Here is a 22,003-nt window from a genome sequence, read left to right on the forward strand (position 1 = left end):
TTTGCTGTAGTTATTCGCCGGCACATGTTTTAATAACCTAATAACCTGACACCAATCGCTCAGGTAAAATCCTAAATTATATTAAAAAATGGAGCGGTAATTTGAATAGAGTAAATTTAGCTTAGAGTGAAATTTAAAATAAAGAAAAAATAAATAAAATGTCCTTCATTATAATAATTATTAATAAAGGATTCGTAAAAAAATAGAACTCGAAATAAAAATCAGACAATACATTACGGTGATAGAGAATGCGAAAAAGTGGGCCAGTAATTCTGTCTGTCTGTTTGAAGCGATTAGATTCAAACTTGGTTGTGAAGAGTTTTGGGTGATGATCTTGAGGGAAAATTGAAATTATATTTTTGGAGCCAATTATAACGATACCTGACACCTGTCATATGACCAAAGCCGAAATTCTTGTTTTTATCAAAAACGATTCACGATTTTGACTAAAAAAATATTTATGTGGACTTTGGTAAATAAGGTCCAATTTAAATAAAAAAATATTTTTTTAACCTTTTCTTGATTTCTGAAATTCTCCTTACCTAATGACGATTTCAACGAAAATCTTTTTACAAAAGCGTAACTGGAACTGTAATCGTAATATTAAAATTTTTGATTTTTTTTTTAATATTTCAAATTATTTAAAAAAAAAATTGTTTTTTGAAAACGGGCCAATGATTTTATTGTAATTTAATTTTAATGTGTGAAATAATAATTTCTTAAGAATGATTTTTTTTTTAATGTTTAAAAATTTTTATTTATAAAAAAACTATTTTTTACTATCAGAAAAAGTACGTGCGACCCATCGTGATATTGTTTTTATTTGATAAGTAAAAACTAGTTTACAAACAATTATATTGATCAATAAGTACCTACTTGTTGTTTTACTGATTGTAGCCCAGGGAAATTAGTAATTTAAATCGCATTTTTCGCGGGACAAAATTTTTTTCATGGAATGTGTTCGGGTGGTTGTCCTTATCATAAAAGTCAATTTGTTGGGAAAATTGGAGGTTGGGAACAGCCGCCATCTTGGAAAAGAGATTGGTAGCGTTTTTATTGAATAGCTCCATTGTTATTCATTTTAACAGAAAATGACAAAGGTAGGACTTATTAACAATAAAATTATCTAAACAATGATATACAAAACAATTCCGTGAGTTGATTAAATAAAATTTTATAGTTGGTCAAAGTGCGGGTTTGTATCGCAAGGTTGGGACAAAATGACATTTTTTCATATATCTGACGAACTTTTGATTTGTTTGGATAATTCTTCAAGAATGTATTATAGTACTTATAATTACCTATAAAATGAGCCCACAATCGTTATTGTAACCATCGTATTGTAGAAGTAATCTAACTCCGAAACTCTCCATGTACTAGTCAAAAGTGAGAAAAAAGCTAGTTTTTTGCTAGTAGGCCGAGAAAATTTTGGGAGTAGAGGTATAACCAAAATATAAGTACGCAGTTTTGCTGCCATACTCGTGTTAATGTCGATTTCAAAGGTCTGACAACTCTAATTTTGGGCTTTATACGGTTTTTGGGGGGTTAAATAACTTAAATTTTCCAGTTAACGTGAATGGGCTAAATTTGTACTATTTGAAATTATAAATATACAAGCTGATGCTCTATTATTTTTCCTAAATCTGGACACCTTAATCTCGGCTATGGGGTTAATAGAACTCACGATATAAGCTTTTTTAACTAACCATATCAGGCTTTTCAATTCAAATAAACAAACAAAAATCGAAACAAAAAAGCCTCTAAAACATAATCGTATAAACGGCTTATATCTTGAGTTCTATTGGTCACATCCTCAAGATTGGGGTGTCTAGATTTAGGAAAAATAATAGGGAATCAGCTTGTATATTTATAATTTCAAATAGTATAAATTTAGCCCATTCACGTTAACTGGAAAACTTACGTTATTAAACCCCCCAAAAACCGTATAAAGCCCAAAATTAGAGTTGTCAGACCTTTGAAATCGACATTAACACGAGTATGGCAGCAAAACTGCGTACTTATATTTTGGTTATACCTCTACTCCCAAAATTTTCTCGGCCTACTAGCAAAAAACTAGCTTTTTTCTCACTTTTGACTAGTACATGGAGAGTTTCGGAGTTAGATTACTTCTACAATACGATGGTTACAATAACGATTGTGGGCTCATTTTATAGGTAATTATAAGTACTATAATTCATTCTTGAAGAATTATCCAAACAAATCAAAAGTTCGTCAGATATATGAAAAAATGTCATTTTGTCCCAACCTTGCGATACAAACCCGCACTTTGACTAACTATAAAATTTTATTTAATCAACTCACGGAATTGTTTTGTATATCATTGTTTAGATAATTTTATTGTTAATAAGTCCTACCTTTGTCATTTTCTGTTAAAATGAATAACAATGGAGCTATTCAATAAAAACGCTACCAATCTCTTTTCCAAGATGGCGGCTGTTCCCAACCTCCAATTTTCCCAACAAATTGACTTTTATGATAAGGACAACCACCCGAACACATTCCATGAAAAAAATTTTGTCCCGCGAAAAATGCGATTTCATGCCCATATTTTGACTAATTGCCCTGAGCTATTGGTTGTTAGAAATGAATGAATGAGTTAATGTGGAATGTTGATTGATTACTGAAAATGAATGAATAAAATAATAATTTTACACACAACATGTTTCGGTGTGATTAGGATCCTTTTGATTTAATTTATAATGAATGAGTATGTACTTAAATAGTCAAATTTTCGGAGTGCGAAAGTTTTGATTATTTAAGAACGTACCAATTGTAAATTAAATTAAAAGGATCCTAATCACACCGAAACATGTTGTGTACAAATTTTTTATTTTATTCATTCATTTCCAGCTGAGGTTATCATTCGACACATATTGTATTTCATTATGCATTCCTGAGGGGATATATTCGTTATTTTTATTTCGAAAACAGAGAGTGATAGCTGCCATACAGTGATGACGGTGCTCAGCAGTTCGCTTAACTTTGAAGACTAATGGATCTTGAAACTACGGATGATACTTAACTCCCAGACCTTGATTTTGTCACTTGACTTTGACTGAACAAAATATTTAATAAATTGGCCTTGTCAAAACGAAATTGAAAACACTCAAAACTGTTATCTAACACGTAGGTACTTGTGACAGTCGTACGTTGTATGTTTTTCAAAATATAGCAAACATTCAAAGGACTTTTTATCTGATGATGATAAAAATGAATTTAAAATTTTTGACACATTTTTAATATTTTTTCCTCTTCTGTTTTGGTTAGAGTATAATTAAAATATTATAGAAAAGTAAGATCGATTAGATAGAAGGTATTTCCGTCTTTGGTAATACTAAACAAAAATCAAAGATCTTTAAGCGTGACTCTGACGTCTGCCTGATTTAAATCATATTGAATTTGTTTAGTATAGAAAACCATTATAGTCCGTTCATTAAAGTCAACAATTTAAATTGCTTCAAAAAAACTGCAAAGAATAATTTAACCGCCTTTCATTAAGTTAGTGAGCAATGGTCGCAATATTTACAATATTTCTGCATGTTAATTTTAAGCTCGCAACTGTGACGGATTCTTTCAAAAAACTGTTTTCAACTTCATAACACTTTTTTACTCTTTTATGTACCTACCAAATTCCATATTCTGTATTTTTTATTATAGACTAGTCTACTAAGTTCTCTGCCTATTCTCCTGGATCAATCACATCTCACCGATGTTACACTATCAGCTGAAGGACGAACACTACGTGCACATCGTGTTGTTCTAAGTGCATGTAGTACATTCTTTTTGGAGCTATTTCGAGCGTTAGACTCATCAAATCATCCGGTAATCATAATACCTGGAGCATCATTTGCTGCTATTGTAGCACTCTTAACGTTCATGTATTCAGGTGAAGTAAATGTTTTCGAAGAACAAATACCTACACTTTTGAATCTAGCTGAAACCCTAGGAATAAAAGGATTAGCAGATGTCCAAAGTAATGTGAGTTTTTTTTCTATCTTTTTCTTTAATCTATTTGAAATTTATCAACGTAATACTATTTCAGATGCACAATTCAAATGCAGCAAAAAAGCGACAAGACTTCACACCCGTTGCACCTCCCGTGCAACCACAAATACCACCCCAAGCACTAAAAGACGAAGAAATACCATCACCCACACTACCATCATTACCACCCCCCTCATCACCCCTCATAACGAATAAGCTTCCGACACCTTTGGAAAATTTCTTTCTCAAGTCGTTGCAATTCTATCCAAATCTCATACCACAACCATTGAATTTTTCACAATCCGCCCTCAATAAGACATCGGAATTCTTGGCGAAATACCAACAACAATGTGGCATGTACCGTTCAGCTGTTAAGGAGACTGATAACTTCAACCTACCAACCCATCAATCTCTTAACGACGACAGTAGTGGCTACAATAAACGAACGAACAGTGGAGAAAAAAAGACAAAAGACGTTAAACGAATCGACAAGATTGTGGAGAACTTACGTTGTGCTTCGCAATCTCTTAAACTTCCTGATACTGCGGCAGCTCAAGTTGCTAGAAGCTATCCAGATATTGTTGCAAGATCTCCATCATCACCTCTGGCTCAACAAGCACCTTCATTTCCAACCAAAACGATGCCTAATTTTTCTGCAGCTCTTGGTGGAAGTAATATTTCGAATAGCCCAACAATTGCGTCGTCAGTAAAAGATGAACAAGAAAAACCATCATCACTGACTTCAGATCGTCCAGGAAATTCGACACCAAATAGTTCGACAACACAAAATGCTGTTGGATGCCCTGCAACAGGTGGCAATCAGCAAGAGACTATTATGGATAAACCTGCTTCAAGCCCTCAGTCGAAAATTTCGAATTCAAAGCTTTATGCAACGTGTTTCATTTGTCACAAGCAACTTAGCAATCAATATAATTTGCGCGTGCATTTAGAAACTCATCAGAATGTCAGGTTGGTAGTAAAGCCTTAATCATAACTTCTTAACTAGAGGAGTAACTATCACCCCTAGAAACTATCACTATAGTTGACAAATAATGCAATTTGGTGTTTTAAAATCTAATTTTTTTTAATGGAATTTTTCAATTACATTTCAAATAACAATGGTTGGCATCATTCTTTGTTTTCAAATTTATTGCAAATTAGATAATAAGAGATCGAAATTTATTTTGTATCAACTATCTATTGATAGTTGACAATCGTAATAGGGTTGTAAAGCAAATTATTAGGGAACCCGTCCGAACAGCTCCGATTTTGATGATTTTTTATTTTCAATCGTGCGTCGAGGTCGGTAATTGAAAATACTTTAACCTCTCTATAGGTTTAAAATTGGAGATGTTGCCGTATTGTTTTTTTTTTTTTAAATTAAAATTATTTTTTTTTCTGAACAATACAATTTTTTTTTGTTAAATTTTTTTAAATTAAATGATACAAAGGTCTAGGTGTTTTGAGGGAAAAAATAATGGGGGAAAGGGACAATCTTGACTTCAAACACAAAAAAAAAACATTTTGAGCACAACGGCAACACCTACGATATTAAATATACATTTTTAAAAAGATATGAGTTCATTCCTATCTGTTAAATTTAAATGAAATGAATTTAATGAAGAATTTTTTGAAAAAATGGTTTTCAAACTCAGAATTTTGAAAAAAAAAAATTTTATTACAAAAATTTTAAATGACTTTTTTCATAACTTTTTCGTAATAAAATATTAATTTATTTTTAATATAAATATTGTGAATATTGTTAGCTAGGTTAGGTAAATTCACAAAAGGAAAAAGTAATAGCTATATTATTTTTTTCGTCACTGTATATTTCAGTGTTGGAAAAAAATTAAAAATTACATTTCATTTAATTTTTTTTATACAAACTGAATTTTTTTATTGAAATAATTGATTTTCTCTAAGACTTTGACAATCAGAACCTTCAAAATTTTTCTATTTAACCTTGAACAATAAAAGCTGTTGAATGGAAAAAAAAACTTTCTTTTTAACGCCCATATTATTGACAAATTTCAAAACATGTTTTTTTTTTACTGCTTAAATTTGGAATACCTCGACCAATTGGCAATTTAACCGAAATTTTATATTAGATTTTGTCTTCTAGATGTCAAATCTCTCGATTATAGTGCCAAGTTTGGAAAAATTCGTAACTTCTAACATTCACTAAACATGTTTTGAAAATATTCAATAATATGACCGTAAATATTTTACTTTAAAAAAAAAAAATAAGTCAAGTTTTTGTTCATGAACTCCGACTAAAGTTCTTTGAAAGTGAAATACTTTTAAAATTTTTTTTATAAACTGTAATATAAAATGACAAATTCTTTTCTGAAATCAAATAACAATAAATATGGCAAGAAAATGTGCGAAATAAATCCATATTTTACTACAAAAATTTTTTAAAAAAAATCATGTTAAACTTTTTTTAATCCTACATTTTTTCTCAAAATTCTGAGTTTGAGAACGAGTTTCTCAAAAGTACTTCATTCAATTAACTTAATTTTAATTTTTACCGACTTCCAACAAGGAGGAGATATTCAATTCGTCTGTATTTTTTTTATATTTGTTACCTCATAACCAGGGATAGGATCTTGTGGACCTAAAAACTTAAAAAAAGGCAAAATAAAACTCCCAAAAAGGCATAAAAAGGCATTTATTGAGAAAAGAATGAAATATAAAAATTAATTGCAGTAATTTTGAACAATCATGAGTTTTTTTTTAATTTTCAGTTAACAAGAGCCGACGATTGTCCCTTAAGAGTGCTCTAAAGGAGCTAAAATATCTCTCTACATCTGTAAAAACGACTGGACCCCAATTAAAGAACTCGACATCGCCCACTTCAACATTTGCCGGGAGCTCTGTGGTCGAACTACGACAAACGTTCGTTAACGTTTTGACTATTTCTTTCTCTATTTAATTAGAAGAAAATGATAGAGACATAAAGCGTCAATACGCCGTAGTTCGACCCCTGGATTTGTGTTCCAATGTATTACGCAATTTATTTGTTCAACTCTTTCGAGTCCCTTATTTGCCAAAAAAAAATTGATCTGTATTTCTCGAAAACATCTTTTGCGACTGCCCCTTTCGCAGCTTCTAAATCTCTCTTGATTATGTCCAAAATCTGGAGAACTTCTTCAAATCGAGTATTGTAAATTGAGTAAGTTAGCTTTTGAACTCTAATACGTGTCGGTTGTCGGACGCGCAATAGAACGTAGAATACAATAAATGGTTGCAATAGCAGACAAACAAGTTGCATAGGTAGATCTTTTCATTCGAATTTTGTTTGTGTGGGGTAATTAGTGAATTTATAATATAGAATAGATATATTGAGTAGGTAATATACTGAGTAAGTTAGCTTTTTGTTTGTATATTTGAGTGTTTTGTGTGTGGGCATTATCTTTAAGACGCTAAAAAGATAAAAAAACATAGGAAAAGACAAAAAAAGGCAATAACAAGAGAAAAGGCAAAAAAAGGCAATAAAGAAAGAAAAGGCAAAAAAAAGGCAAAATAAAATACATATATTTGGCACGAGGGGGACGTGAAACGTGTTTGTTTTTAATCTACAGGGTGTCCCAAAAGTAATGGATCAAACGAAATATGCAGATAGGCCAACTTTAGGGCTCTCAGAATTTGGTAACTTGTTCATCCCAAATCCTTACGGTTTTCAATTTAATGCAGTTTTTGTGAATTATCGAAAAATCTCGACTTTGCAAAAGTATTTTGCTTCCTCCGGTCATAATTGATTTTTGTTTTTTACAATTCTTTCACTAAAACATTGCCTAATAATAAGAAATAATTATTTAATCAAAATATTTTTTATTTCATACGCCATTTTGCTGCAAATTATGTAACAGTTCCATGTTTTATAAAAACTCAATTTCTTACTTTTATTTGAGAGGAACATCCCGAAAAAAAATTGTATGGTGTGATACTGGTTTATTATTTTAAAAACTTGCCGTGTTATTGCACTTTTCAAAAATGTATAAAAATTTCCAAAGTTCAAATTAGAACGAAAGATATTACAATTTTAATGCAAAAAAACAGGGGTTTTCAGAGCAAAATAACAAACAAAAATCGAGGCTTTTATTCAAAAAGAAATAAACAAACTACAGTCGAGGAAATGTGTTTATTTTTCTTTGTTATTTTTCTCTGAAAAGGCCTGTTTTGTTGCATTAAAATTGTAATATCTTTCGTTCTAACTTCAAGTTTGGAAACTTTTATACATTTTTGAAAAGTGCAATAACACGGCAAGTTTTTAAAATAATTAACCTGTGTCACACCATACAAATTTTTTGCAGTGTGTTGCTCTGAAAAAAAATTAAGTAATTGAGTTTTTATAAAACATGGAACTGTTAATTAATTTGCAGCAAAATGGCGTATGAAATAAAAAATATTTTGATTAAATAATTATTTATTCTTATTAGCCAATGTTTTAGTGAAAGAATTGTAAAAAACAAAAATCAATTATGACCGGAGGAAGCAAAATACTGTTGCAAAGTCGAGATTTTTCGACAATTCACAAAAACTGCATTAAATTGAAAACCGTAAGGATTTGGGATGAACAAGTTACTAAATTCTGAGAGCCCTAAAGTTGGCCTATCAGCATATTTCGTTTGATCCATTACTTTTGGGACACCCTGTATAATGTAGTACGATTAAGCCATTGAATAAGAAGTACAGGAAGGGGTGTATATCACACCTATAGAGTTGGCGAGTGAAGCCACAAAAAAATTTAAAAAAAAAAAACAAATTTATATAAACTGTCAAAAATTTTATATAATCTGTCAAATTTCGAGCTCGTTTTCCAGGGGCGAACTCACTCTTATTGGTGATGACAAGGCGATGCAATCATTGACCGCCAATGTTTCAGCTGCTCTTGATGATTTTAAAACAATTTTCAGTTTGTTTTTAGTTTAGGAAAAAAAAACAGTTTAAAATTCGTATATAATTATGATGAAAAATAGCATTTATACGGAAGTCTCTCACGAGGCCAGTTACATTTATGTTGGCGCCCCTTGAGTGAACAATATATCTGCACTCCGACCCTTTACCAATACATGTACATCTGTACAACTCACACCAATAAAAAGCGGCTTCACTTATTTGAATAAACACCCCTTCCCGTACTTCTTATTCAATGGATTAAGCAAGAAAAAAAAGGCAAATTCCACAACATCCTATCCCTGCTCATAACTGAGTGAACCAATTTTGATAATTCTTTTTGTATTGGAAAACTGGTGGCTACAGTGTGGTCCAATTTCAATTTCGTTCAGATCTGGTCATAGAAACTATTAGAAAAACCATAAAACCTAGTTTTGATCCTTGGAAGTTGGTTTTGTATTTTGATAAAAATGATTATATACAAATAAGAATAAGCTCTTAGCTTTTTAAAAATGTTTATTTAAATATTTTATGTGCTGCCGTTGTGTTCATATATATTTTTTTTTTGTGTTTGAAGTCAACTTGTGAAAAAATTGCATCTTTCGCTTAAACGATCACTCACTTTCATATATTAGTTTTCCTTAAATTATACCTAAACAATCTTTTGGTATCGTTCAATTTATACAATTTCAGCACAATTTATGAAAACAAAAATTTTTTGTTCACAAAAATCTTCAACTAAAATTAAAAAAAAAAACAAAACGGCAACATCGGCAATTTTTGGCAATTTTTAACCTTTAGAGGTTAATTTATTCCCAACATTTGAAAAAAAAAAAAACATCAAAATCGGAGCTTTTCGACCGGGTTCTCTAATGTTTCCATTTTTTTAGCTTTAGTTACTCCACTAAATAACCTTTCTATATTTATATTTGTCTTTTTTACAGATACGCTTGTAACGTTTGTTCTCACGTATCCCGAAGTAAGGATGCCCTTCGAAAACATGTTTCGTATCGACATCCTGGTGCTCCGAGTCCTTGTGAAACAGAAGCACGACGAAAACGAGCTAAAGGTTTGAGTACAGCCTTTCCCCTAGCGACATCTTCTGAACAAGAACAAATGGCAGCTCAATTAAACCCATCAGCCTTCATGTTTATGCCAAATCAATTTCATCTACCTGCAGGAGTCGTCCCTCCTGTGCAGATGGCTGCTCCACTTCCGACAACAACTGTCCCTCCCAATTCAACAACAGGAAACGATTCTCCGATGATTAAACGAGAAAGTACACCGACTTCACCGTCAAACGATCATCAACAGAACTCAACCACGCCCTTTCCTACTACTGACAGTGCTGCCAAGCCATAGGACATAGTCACACGTTTGTCCCTTTCACCCCCGTCCAATCATATCCTATTGATTAGTATTTCATCCCCGGCTGTGATAGTACAGAAGATCTGATTTATTTTCATTTTAAAAATAAACAAAAAATAATAAAAGAAATTATAAATGCGAACACCCACCACTATCGATATAGAGTTTATCTAAAGTCTTCCAATTGTTATAGAGTCCTTATAGTTACTTATTTAACCAAAGAACACAACTTTATTTAAAATATTATTTATATACGAGATATCTTATAGACTTACTTAAGACAATCTCTAAACTTAAGCCCTATGAGCCTACAGTTGAAATCTTCATAAAAGGTATACGATCGTTAATTTATATTTTGTTAAATATTTTTTTTTTTATTTGTTAGTAATTTTTTTGTTTTGTTGTTTTGATTGATCCTTTTGGGTCCTTGAGTTCTTTATACCTTTTTACAAAAAAAAAAAAAAAACAAACACTTTACACTAAAAAAATAAATGACTTTACATAAGTTTCATTATTTCACTATAAGAAATTTTGTAACTTTGTTATATAAGTCGAGAGCACACAAAAAAGACAATTGTTTACCTGTTTAATTTATTTTGTTATGTTTAAAAATTTAAGTATTGCTTATTGATGTCACATTTATATTTTAACAATAATTATATTAGATTATATAAAAAAAAATTAAGTAAAAAATAAAAAAATAAAATTATTAGATGAAAAAGATTTTTAAAATTTATTTTTAATTAGTTGGTCTTATAAAAGCTATACCCAGGAAAAAAAATTAACATTTTAAAAATTTATATACAAGGTGAACTGTATGAGATGCGGGAAAGAAGCTAGAGGATGGTGAGACAAGACAAAAACGTATTGAAGGTGGATCTAAAAAGGTTAAACCAGTACCTTGTCACTATTTTACATGCTCTCATAGCTTTTGAAAGAAAATAATAAATCGAAGGTAAAACGTTATTTTAGAAAAAAACGTGTTATTAGAAAAAAAGTTGTTTTTTTTATTTGTTGAAAAAACAAACTAACAAAAATTTTGTATTTTAAAATTAATGTTTATTAATTGTTCGATAATTAATTAATTTAAATAATGTGTATTTAGCTTTAAAAAAAACATACAGCAGGGTTTTGTAGAAGATTATTTTATTTAAGAAAAATATAAAATATTTAAAATAGCGGTTTTTATTATATAAGGTACTTGTTAACGGTAGGTGATTCAGCGTGAATGTGTAAATTTTATAAGCATTTTTTTTTTCTCTGTTTGCTTCATAGTTCGAATAGGTATAATTGTAAATAATTAATTTTTTTTAAATTTTGTTAACAGTAAAAAATTGTAGTAGGTATGAACTTTGCTCTTAAAAATGTTGTTTTTTTTTAATATTTTTAATAAGCCCTATTATTAGGTTCACATGAAAAAGGTTCCACCAGGAAAAAATAAATTTCACTTTTTCCATCTTATGAGTTCCGGGCGAAAAGTTGTTCACGTTCAGAAAGCTCCCCGTATTTTGAACTTTATTTAGGTAATATATGAGGTTGTCGGCAGCTCTTTCTCTTACTTAAATTTTGGTGACGAACAATTTCCTCTTGAAACTCAGGGTAGGGCTGAATATGATTTTTATGACATTTCTCACAAATTTTAAGTTTCTGATTACGAACCTTCTTTGAAATCAAAGTAATAAATCTAAAGGATTCATGTCAAATTTTTAGAGTGTAATATTATTTGCTAAAGTATTTTGATCTCAAAAGCTTTGCCAAACAAATTCTAAATTCCTCGATTTCGACCAAAATGACAAGAATTGAAAACCAATATCCAATGGTCCTCTTGTAGGGAATGAGTATTTTCCCACGAGACAAGTTCTTCCTAGTTTTAGTTTTAGGAGAGGCAAACGGAGTTTTTGTTTTAATTTCTAACTTCGCAAACATTTGACTTTTTCGATTGAAATGTTTTCCTACGAATCTATGCAGTTGTGAAGGATTTTAAAAATCGTTCCTAAACAACCAAATCCATAACCAAGCAGACGCACAACCATTAGTGAACCAAGCTTGTGATTTATTAAAACAGAATAACATTTTTTTGTTATTTTTCCAGTTCTTTTTTTTATTTATTAAATTATTACAAAATAATTGAAAAAAAATACAAGCAATATTTCAGCACAAGATCAGAGATAGTTAAACAAAAAAAAAAATAATAAACGACAAAATCAATTACATAATACAAATTTGGTACAAATAAAATAAATTAATTTAAAAAAAAAATGCAACTATAACAGTTTTTGATTGTTCAAAAAAAAATACTTTTTTTTTTCTTAGAAAATATTTTAAGGATTCTTGTTTTATTTTTGTAGATTAACTAAATATACGAAATTCTATTGTTATTTTTTTTTATAATTTATGTTATTTATTTAATAAATGAAATATATTTCAAATAAAATGCTAGAAAAATAAATATTATTATTGACACGTGTTATTTGGTTCTCATCTCAAAGTATAAATTTGTTTGTAAATAATGTAAATAAATCAAAAACACGATTGTATGTATATTACTGATAATTATAATAATTATAAAATGTTTGTGTAACTCTCGTTTTAAAAACTTCGTTGTTACAGTATTTTTATGTTTTTTTTTTTTTTTTTATTTAAATAGTTTCGACTTCCCAGACTTTTGTGTTGCAATCTTGTCCGGTTGAGATCACAGTGTTATTGTCCAACCACACTAAACGAGTAATTTGTGACTGTGGGTGGGCATCTACAACATAACAAAAATATATTAATAACATGCCTCACGCAAAAAAGGAAAAAAATTAAACTTACTTTTAATAATAGTATGTTTTGATGGGTTTGCTACAGACCAAATGATGATAGTCGTATCTAACGATCCACTAGCGACTAGAAGTGAATTTGGTGAAAACGCCACTGTATTAACACGAGCATTATGGAAGCCCCATTCTTTGTTATGAGCAGGCTAAAAAAATCAATAAAAAAAAATACTATTTTAGAATTTGATCTTTAAACGACTATGTGTTCTAACAACTCTAACTCTAGCTCACCGTCTACTCAATTTTCCAATGAAAAGCAAATTTAAAAAAAAATAGCAATAAAATACAAGCGTTACTAATTTGTTATTTCTATTAAAGAAACAATCTATAAAAATGGACTCTCACCTTATATTCAGGAACAGAATACAGCACAACCTTACGATGGGCATCACAAGCCACAAGAAGTTTATTATCAGGAGAATACACACAATCGGTTACAGCTCCTAAATGTTCGAGTTCAGTTTTCAACTCCAATGAGCTGCCACTCAACGAGTATATTCTCAATTTTTGATCATCTCCTCCAACAGCCAATTCCATTGTCTCTGCATTGGCTGTGATCGAACTGGCTTCGTATTTGATTGGGAGCGAAAATATTTTTTTATTATCTTGAACCAAAGTTATTTCTTTCACACACGCAATAGCAATGATATTTTCCTTTCGGAAAATGGTAAGAGCTCGGGGTTGGCAGTTTAGTTTAACAACGAAATCTGTATAAGCATTTCCTTCGACACTGATCTTTCGCAAGGAATCATCAATACCGCAGGTGTAAACAAAGTCTTCCCATGCAGCAATGCCATTGATCTAAAGAGAACTCATTTATAAGAAATGCTTTTGTTTATGCAATTCAAAGTTAGTTACCTGATTGCCATGTCCGGCACCGCCAATACGATCATTGACACCGCTTCCAGAGTTCCAATTTGTCACAACACCATCGTGGCTACCAGTGTAGATAGTGCTACGATCATCACTCAATCCCAATACAGTTATTGGTTTATTGTGTCCCTTAATTACTCGAAGTGGTTTTGTTGGATCATTGACATCCAAATAACTAATATTGCCAGATAACGAAACAGTAAGTAAATGTTCTCCTTGCCACAAACAAGAAACTTGTTGATCATCAACAGTTGTTCCCATAACAAATTCGGTGATAAGTTCACGTGTTTCAACATTCCATAAGCGACAAGTCTTATCACCAGAGCAAGTAAGCAATTGAGTACCATCTGGTTTCCATGCTACAGCATACACACCACCCTTATGAGCTGGACTACCAACTTCTCCAACCAATTCTGAGGTAGCACCATCATAGATGAATACTTTTCCATCAAAACCAGCGGAGGCGAACAAATGACCGCTAGGTGAGTAACGGACAGCTTGTACAAATCTTGAATGATCTGTTTTGGTCATTTTAAATTTGAAGGGTGGTCCTTCGAAAATACCAATTGTATTATCTTCACTTCCAGTTACAATTCTAAATGGTCTGGCTGGGCGGAAATCACATGAATTGATCGGTTTCGATTGTCCACTGATTTCACCAACAGATGTTCCAGTTTCAGTCATGAAAACATGACCGAAACGTTCACGACCCTCACCAACAATGACAATTCTCTGGTTATCGGGTGACCATGCAATATCCTTGATTGGGCCTCCAATGGGTTGGAATTCATTTTTCAAAATATGTTCCTTATTGACAGTGTCCCAAATACGAATCTTTCCGGATTGATCTGATTGTAAGAGAACAAGTTATAGATTTATTTTCATGTGGCTTCTGTGGTGTTATATTTGTACATATTATATTTTTTTGTTTTGCTTTTTTAAAATCAAAATAACTTAGCAGTTCTTTGAAAAATAATTGAAAAGATTAAATTGAAGTCCTAAACATGATAAAAGGGTGCGAGGTCACCGCAATTTATTAGCAAATTTCTAATCATAAAAGCAGAGCGAAATAAGTATTAAGATACTTTTTTTACGTTTAAATCTATTGAAAAGGTATTTATACAAATTAACACATTTTAAAGTGTTTTATAAATTGAATATTGAACGATTATTCCAGTTTTCTATTTGAAGCCAATATTATATCTTTTGCAAACAATGGTTTGCACAAATTTTTAAAAGTGCAGTTCTCCTGGGTAATTATTTGCATTTATATGCTTTTCTTTACTCTCTCACTAATGGACATATTTTTTAACCACTTTTATTTTGTACGGAGAAAGCATTTTTTTTGTAGTTACTTTAACTACTACTTAACTAACAAGTGTTTAAAAAAAATTATGAAATAAGCAAAAGGTTTTATTATTTTCTGTTTTCACAGTCAAGTCAAGTCAAGAATTGTTCGCAAAACTGACCAATGTCGGTCTTTTAAGTCATTTTGCACCATTATGGTTGGAACGTGTCAAGCAGTCTTATAAGAAGGACTTAATATCAAATTTCAAAAACAGTCAAAAGCTGGTTTTTGGGCGAATAAATCGATGCTTGCACCTGACCAGCTCCCGATCTTAACATGGGTAAACAAAATTCAAACGAAATTTGGGCCGGAATAAAGGAAGCGAAGGTGTCAAGCAACTTGAAAAAAAACGCGGGAAACTAACAAAATACTACAGTAGGTTGCCACATGATTAATGAAAATTTTCACAAATTTGTTACGCTAAGAACTAATTTAATTTTATTTTTTCTGTACAGTAGTTATTATTACAGCTTTCTACTGTAACGCTAAGAGCGTCACGTCCTTACTAAGTAAGAAAAGAATAAACCGGCCTGGTAATTTTCCGGGGATGAATTCCACAGATAGATAGATTTATTTAAAATATGTTATATAAAATGATTGTAATGATTTTTTAAATGGCAAAATATTGCCAAATAAATATATAAAAAAAAAAAAAAATAACGCTCTTATAGGATTCTTAGCGAAATGCTGCAGAAAACCTTATACCAACTGGTTAAAAAGCTAAGTGGTGAGTGGCTGAATTATTACAAGCACGGGACAACAACTCATTCAGGTAAAAACAAAGTTTCCGAAAGAATAAAGGTATTTTGCAACAAATGGAAAACACACGAAATATTGAAAAAATCATCAATTTTTTTGACTCTTAAAAAAAAAAATTCGTAGTGGCATAATGTTTTATACAACCGTTATAATACTGTACTGTACAGAAAAAATAAAATAAAACTAGATTTTAGCTCTCTAGTTAAAGAATTAGTGACAATTGAAAAATTTTATAGGTCATAATCATGTGGCCACCTACTGTAAGTTAGTTATACTGAATTCTTTGGAAATTGCGAGAATTTTTGCTTAGATAATGTATTTTTTTTTTACGATTTAAGGAATGTGTTCTATTTCCTTGTCTACAAGAAATAAAGTAATCTCTAACAAAATTTAATTTTTGAAAATTGAATTGAAATTATTTCTAATTATTAATTTATAGTAATTTCGATTGGCAGTCCGGAATCATTCTGAAAGCGTTTTATTCGCACAAAACTGACAGTTTTGTATGAATAAAATTTTTTCAGAATGATTCCGGACGCTTCCGGACTGCCAATCGAAAACGCCATTAATTAATCCTCATTAGTTTATTCATGTTCCGATATAAAAATTGAAATACGTATTAAAGTTCACAATTCACAATTAATATTATTTCCTTTTCAAGGAAAATCAAAATTATGCTATTGTCCATATCTATAGGTCCTATATATTCTAACAGACAACGAATCAAATCATAATCGGAATTTTTATGTTAAAAGAAGAATCAGATAGTAATAGTACATAAAGTTCTAGCTAATATTGACATTAAAGTGAAAGTTTCACAGGTACATTTTTGTTTCATTAAAATCATATTTTGCTTATTCATCACAATAATGTTTATTTATTTGAATTAAGCATGACAACAAATCGTCACTGACTTTCCATCAACCTAAACATAAAAAAAATCTCAACAAAGTTCAAACAAAGCCCCTCTGAGTCATTTATATTGTAGTCTCTCTTTCCATTGCCTAATTTGTTATTAATTCCTTCTTTAGTCACAACTAACCTTTAAAAAAAGTGATTCAATTAATACAGCTGTATAAATCAAGTTATTGTTTATTTCCATATTTTTATAAACGCAGTGTTGTTTTAGCTGTTTTAAGTTTATCATTTCCCACTCCCTTTCTCATTTAGAAGCATTTGTTATTATTGTATACCTAACTTTCTTATCTTTACCACCAAATTTTTTTTATCAAAACAAATTTGATAACAAATATCCTCCAATAAAAAAAAAATAAATTTCTTAAAACCAAAATCAGAATCATTTTTATGAGTCATTTTCAAATCTCTCTTTTTCATTCAACAAAATAAAAATAAAAATCATATTTATTTAATAAGATTATAAATTTGATTTGATTTAAATTAAAATACTTACCGCCAGACGCAATGTAAAATCCACTTGGCGAATACTTGGCAACATTAACGGCACACGAATGTTCAGTATAAACATCAGCAATTGCTGGATTCTAATTGGGAGACAAGACAAAAATATATACAAACAAATTCAAATAAAATAAAAGGAAAGAAAATATATGAAAAAATCAGAGAAAAATAAGCCCCAAAAATAGATCATTGCGTGGGACTTTTACAGACTATCAAAAATATAATGAAAATAATAAATTTTCCTTCTCTAAAAGAGGAATATCATGTCAAAATTTGTTAAAATTGCGAATAAGATTCGAAATCAAAGTGCAAATGAATGAATTACCTCAATGTTTCGAATGATTACAGAATTTCCATTTGTGTAGAGGAAATTCTTTCCCTTTGGATCGGCGCCCAACACAATTGGTTGTCCTCTTTGGGTTCTTGGCAGTGATGCATAAATAAATTCTAGAAAAAAATAAAGGGATTTTTAACAAAAATCTCGACATAGGAGAGGTTTTAAGTTTTGTTAAGTTTTATGTGAATTTTTGTTAACAAGGTTAGCCGGCATATATTCACGGTGGCATGAATGCACACAATATTCACACTCGATTGCACACTTACTATTCGAATAGGCCATGTTTAATTTTTTTCTTTTTTTCCAGCTAGAAAGATTAGATTCTCTTTTGCAAACACACAAAACTTCTCCTCCAAATTTAAATTGTGGTAACTTTTATTTGAGTTTTTTTTTATGATGAAAAACAAATAGAAAGTTTTCTATTTACTTTTTGGAAATTATTTTTAAGAAAATTAAAATTTTTATTAGATATACGGCCTAGAGAAATTCTGTTCCAACGAGAAGAAGAATACACTTTTTGTCTAGCAGCTGTCTACTTGCCGTTTGTGCAATTTCCATATATGGCAATTATTAAATTTTTGAACGAAAATAATTTGAACGAAATTTGAGAGTTTTTTTTAGACGAGTGGAAGAAATGTCAGTTTTTTTGGGGGTTTTGTGGAACACAGCCGCTTTAAGCATGAAACACAAGGAATTTGTGATTTTTTTTATGGGATAACTTTGCTACCAAAGTGCCTGGCTACGCAGATTTTTCAATCGATTGAAAAATCACATGCGGTGGCTACACACTAGGTCTGTTTGGGTTCTTTTTGCACAAAAATATGAAACCTGTCAAATTTTAAGGAGTGGGGATGAAATTCTCTCAGAGAAAGAAAAATTGTGTAAAAGTACCCAAACGCTTTTGGCACAAAATTTTCTGCTACATTTTCTACAACAACAAAAATGTAAACAACAACACCAATTGAAAAAAAATAAAGAAAGGAAAAATATCAAAACATTTTGTTTTACAAACACTTTTTTTTATTCATTTTTTCATAAATCATTTATAAAATAAAGCACTTCTTAACCATTAAAACACAAAAAATAAAAATAAAAACACAAAACATAGCCACATCGCCATGTTTGTACTTTGTTTTGTTCATTAAAAAATGTAAACACAAATTAAAAAAAAAAAAAAGAAATGAATAATATTAAAAACACTTTGTTTTATTTTTGAAACACTTTTTTTATTATTTTGTTCATAAAATATTTATTTGTTTTGAGCATTACATCACTAAAACGAAATAAATAAAAAAAAAGCAAGAAAAAAATCCACGCCACCATGTTTGTAGTTTGTTTTCTTTATGTTGTGCGACAAGAACAAATAAAGAAAAACAGAGAAAGCACTACCTTTTGACAGATTTCAGATTTTTGTTCGATGAAATTTTTTGGGCAGAAATTCGCAAGAAGGGGAAATTTTTTTCTCTCTCGCGGCCATCTTTTTTGTGAAAAAATGTACAATTTCAGAGTACCCAAACAGGAATTGGGTTAAAAAAGTTGAAAAAAGTTGAAATATTTCTGTTTTAGGCAGTACCCAAACAGACCTACTGTTGTGCCCAATCACGTTCCACTTTACATTTTCTAGGAACAAATGTCAAAGAGAGGAAAAATTTAGCAATGGAACTGTACTGCCCTCAGAAAATTCAGTTCCCTTCATGAGCATCTTCCCCCTTCACTCTTCATCCCTCTTGCCTACAAACTCACTGCTTAGGCGTTTGAAAAATCACCGTGTAGCCAGGCACTTTACATGTATGGTTTAAGCCTTAAAGCCTGGTACGCTGCTCGCGCTAAATTTTAGCTGAGATAAAATTCCCATACAAGTTATCGATAACTTGTATGGGATCCATTTTAGCTCGGCTAAAATTTTTCGATAAATTGTATGTGAGCTAAAATTTAGCGCGAGCAGCGTGCCAGGCTTTATACTATGTTTCCACCTACGCTAAATCCGAGATTTAGCTAAGTAGATAGAATAAATCTCGAGATTTATTATAAATCTACTTACCTAAATCTCGGATTTAGGGTAGGTGGAAACGTAGTTAAGCCTTTAAGCCTTAACTACATTGGCTCAAAAAGTGAAAAAGTACAAAAGTGAAAATTTCAAACGCATTTTTATATAAGGGGTATTCACGATCTGGTGCAATAGGCCTAGTAAAAATGTAAAATTTTATTTTTTTACAATAGATCGTGAACGCCCCTCTTCTTATCTATAGTAAATATTGAAGCATGAATGATGTTTTTTTTTCCTCCACCATTGCTTCTTTTTTTTCAGTTTTTATAATTTAATTCTTTGTTTTGTTCGGGTTAATTAATTTTCACTAATTATTTTACATCAAAAGAAACTAAATTACAAGACATGAGTAGCGACAACCATTATAAACATAATAAAAAAGACAAAATGTTTATTATGGGTGACGTGACGGTGAGCTGCCATCTGTCAAAAATAATTTTACTCCATTGTATTTTCATTTTGCAATAGGGTTAGGGTATAGCAAAAGTGCAAGACCATTGTAAAATTTCAATCCATATATTTTGTTGTTGTAGTGTTGTAAGATATTACACTTTTGTACTTTTGCAATGATACTAGACCAGTTGCATCGGATCGTGAATATAGTTTTCCGGACTGGAAAATTAAAACAAACGATGCAGAAAGCTTATTTTTTGGTCTAAAAAAGAATTTGTATACTCTTTTTTACAAAACAATTGCGCTAGCCAGAAAAAAAATATTTTCACTTTTGTACTTTTTCAAAAAGTGGTGTATGTAGTTAAGCCTTAACTACATGCAACTACGGTGCAACGAAAAGGTGTAAAATTGCTAAATTTTATTTTTCTACTACCACAACTACAAAAGGCAAATTTTGCATCATTGTATTTTATTTTTGCAATAGGGTTAGCGTATTGCAAAAGTGTAAAAAAAATTGTAGTCTGTATATTGGGCTGTTTAAATTTAAGAAAATTTTACACTTTTGCACTTTAGGAACGATACAAGACCATTTGCATTTAATCGTGAATACCCCTAATAAAAAAAAATTTAATTTGCTCAATTAAAATAATATTCTCTTTTCAAAGCCGTCAATTAAAACGTGTTACAACAACTAAATGAGATCTTTGCAAGATCACGATTCGTGATCCTGATTAAAAGCAAGATCACGATTCGTGATCCTGATGAAAAGCAAGATCTCATGTAGTTGTTGTAATACATTTTAATTAATGATCTATATGGATCAAGTGATAATAAAAAAAGGGCTAATATTAACACATATTTTATTTGTGGTTATCTAAATTAGAGTTGGGCACTTTAGTTCATTTGAGTGATCGATCACTTTAGTTCAAATCACGCTACTGAACTAGTTCTGAACTAGTTCATTTTAGTTCAATTTATTTTAATCACTCCGGTTTTGTTAGAATCAAAAAACAAAATTACTTTGTACAAACTGTATCCAAATTTATGTAAAATTGACGCATTCTACATAATAAAACAAGTACAACCTAAAAATAACAGATACATATTTCTTTTTTTATAAAAATTCTTAATTTCGTTCATATACTTGTCGAGCTTTCTGGTTCCTGACGAAAGTCTTGAAGAAGTTCGTGCTTTCATTAAATCAAAATCATAGTAATGCAAGTACCAAGATGCTACTTGTTTTTTGTTCTTGCTCAGAAATAAGAACAAGTTGTGCTTGAAGAAGAAACGCTAATACTGGCACAAGCAACCTTGTGCCTTTTGTTTTACATCTCAATCTTGAGGTAGAGCAGAAGAACTGATTTCGCTCCACAAAGAATTGGATGCAATTTCATATGTACTTTGGTTTCTGAACCCCTATTCTTTAAACGTTTGTCGGGTTAAAAGGGCGCTGTCCGCGTATAAGACAAAGGAAGACAAGGACCAAATTTGAAAATTCCCTATAAATATGGGACTTCCTTTCACCCAAAATACATATATAAAAAAAAATCATAACGTAAAGTGAGCGAAAGCTGTTTTGTAATGTCATATTACGACTGCTCTAGGTTGCTGTTTAGTTTGTTGAAAAAAATCTTTTTCGCTATTCGCGAACTAAATTGAACTAAGTAAGTGAACTAAGTTCAATAGTTCACCAAAATGAACTAGTTCATTGAACTAGTTCGTTCGCGAACTACACA

General features: G+C 30.7%; 2 protein-coding genes across 5 annotated transcripts in view; one reads left to right on the forward strand and one right to left on the reverse strand.

Annotated features, from left to right (window-relative positions):
* The window catches only part of LOC129918039 (protein tramtrack, alpha isoform), a 17,532-nt gene extending 6,618 nt beyond the window's left edge, over positions 1-10,914 (forward strand). The window contains exons 1-4 of one of the 4 annotated variants that reach the window (XM_055998349.1): positions 3,274-3,313; positions 3,679-3,999; positions 4,064-4,974; positions 9,849-10,913. In XM_055998349.1, coding sequence (XP_055854324.1) covers positions 3,898-3,999; positions 4,064-4,974; positions 9,849-10,266 — 1,431 coding nt within the window. In that variant the 5' untranslated portion in view covers positions 3,274-3,313; positions 3,679-3,897 and the 3' untranslated portion in view covers positions 10,267-10,913. Of the gene's footprint in view, positions 1-3,273; positions 3,335-3,678; positions 4,000-4,063; positions 4,975-9,848 lie in introns of those variants that run through there. The other 3 variants (XM_055998348.1, XM_055998347.1, XM_055998351.1) reach the window with 3 other exon arrangements.
* A 1,968-nt stretch (positions 10,915-12,882) lies between these two features.
* LOC129918872 (actin-interacting protein 1) lies at positions 12,883-18,387 on the reverse strand. Its single transcript, XM_055999618.1, has 7 exons — positions 18,094-18,387; positions 17,816-17,937; positions 17,483-17,573; positions 13,950-14,812; positions 13,437-13,892; positions 13,087-13,237; positions 12,883-13,021 (listed from the first exon to the last, which is right to left on the reverse strand). Exons 1-7 carry the CDS (start codon positions 18,107-18,109, stop codon positions 12,912-12,914), a joined length of 1,809 nt encoding a protein of 602 aa, XP_055855593.1. The 5' UTR covers positions 18,110-18,387; the 3' UTR covers positions 12,883-12,911.
* Positions 18,388-22,003: the final 3,616 nt, after the last annotated feature.

This window comes from Episyrphus balteatus, chromosome 4 (assembly GCF_945859705.1).
Source record: "Episyrphus balteatus chromosome 4, idEpiBalt1.1, whole genome shotgun sequence".
In the NCBI taxonomy this organism is placed as follows: Eukaryota; Metazoa; Arthropoda; class Insecta; order Diptera; family Syrphidae; genus Episyrphus; species Episyrphus balteatus.

Coding starts and splice junctions, on each gene's coding strand:
- LOC129918872 (XM_055999618.1), bottom strand. Junction 14,813..17,482: donor ATTTTACATTGCGTCTGGCG/GTAAGTATTTTA, acceptor TCTTACAATCAG/ATCAATCCGGAAAGATTCGT. Junction 13,238..13,436: donor ATTCTGTTCCTGAATATAAG/GTGAGAGTCCAT, acceptor TGATTTTTTTAG/CCTGCTCATAACAAAGAATG.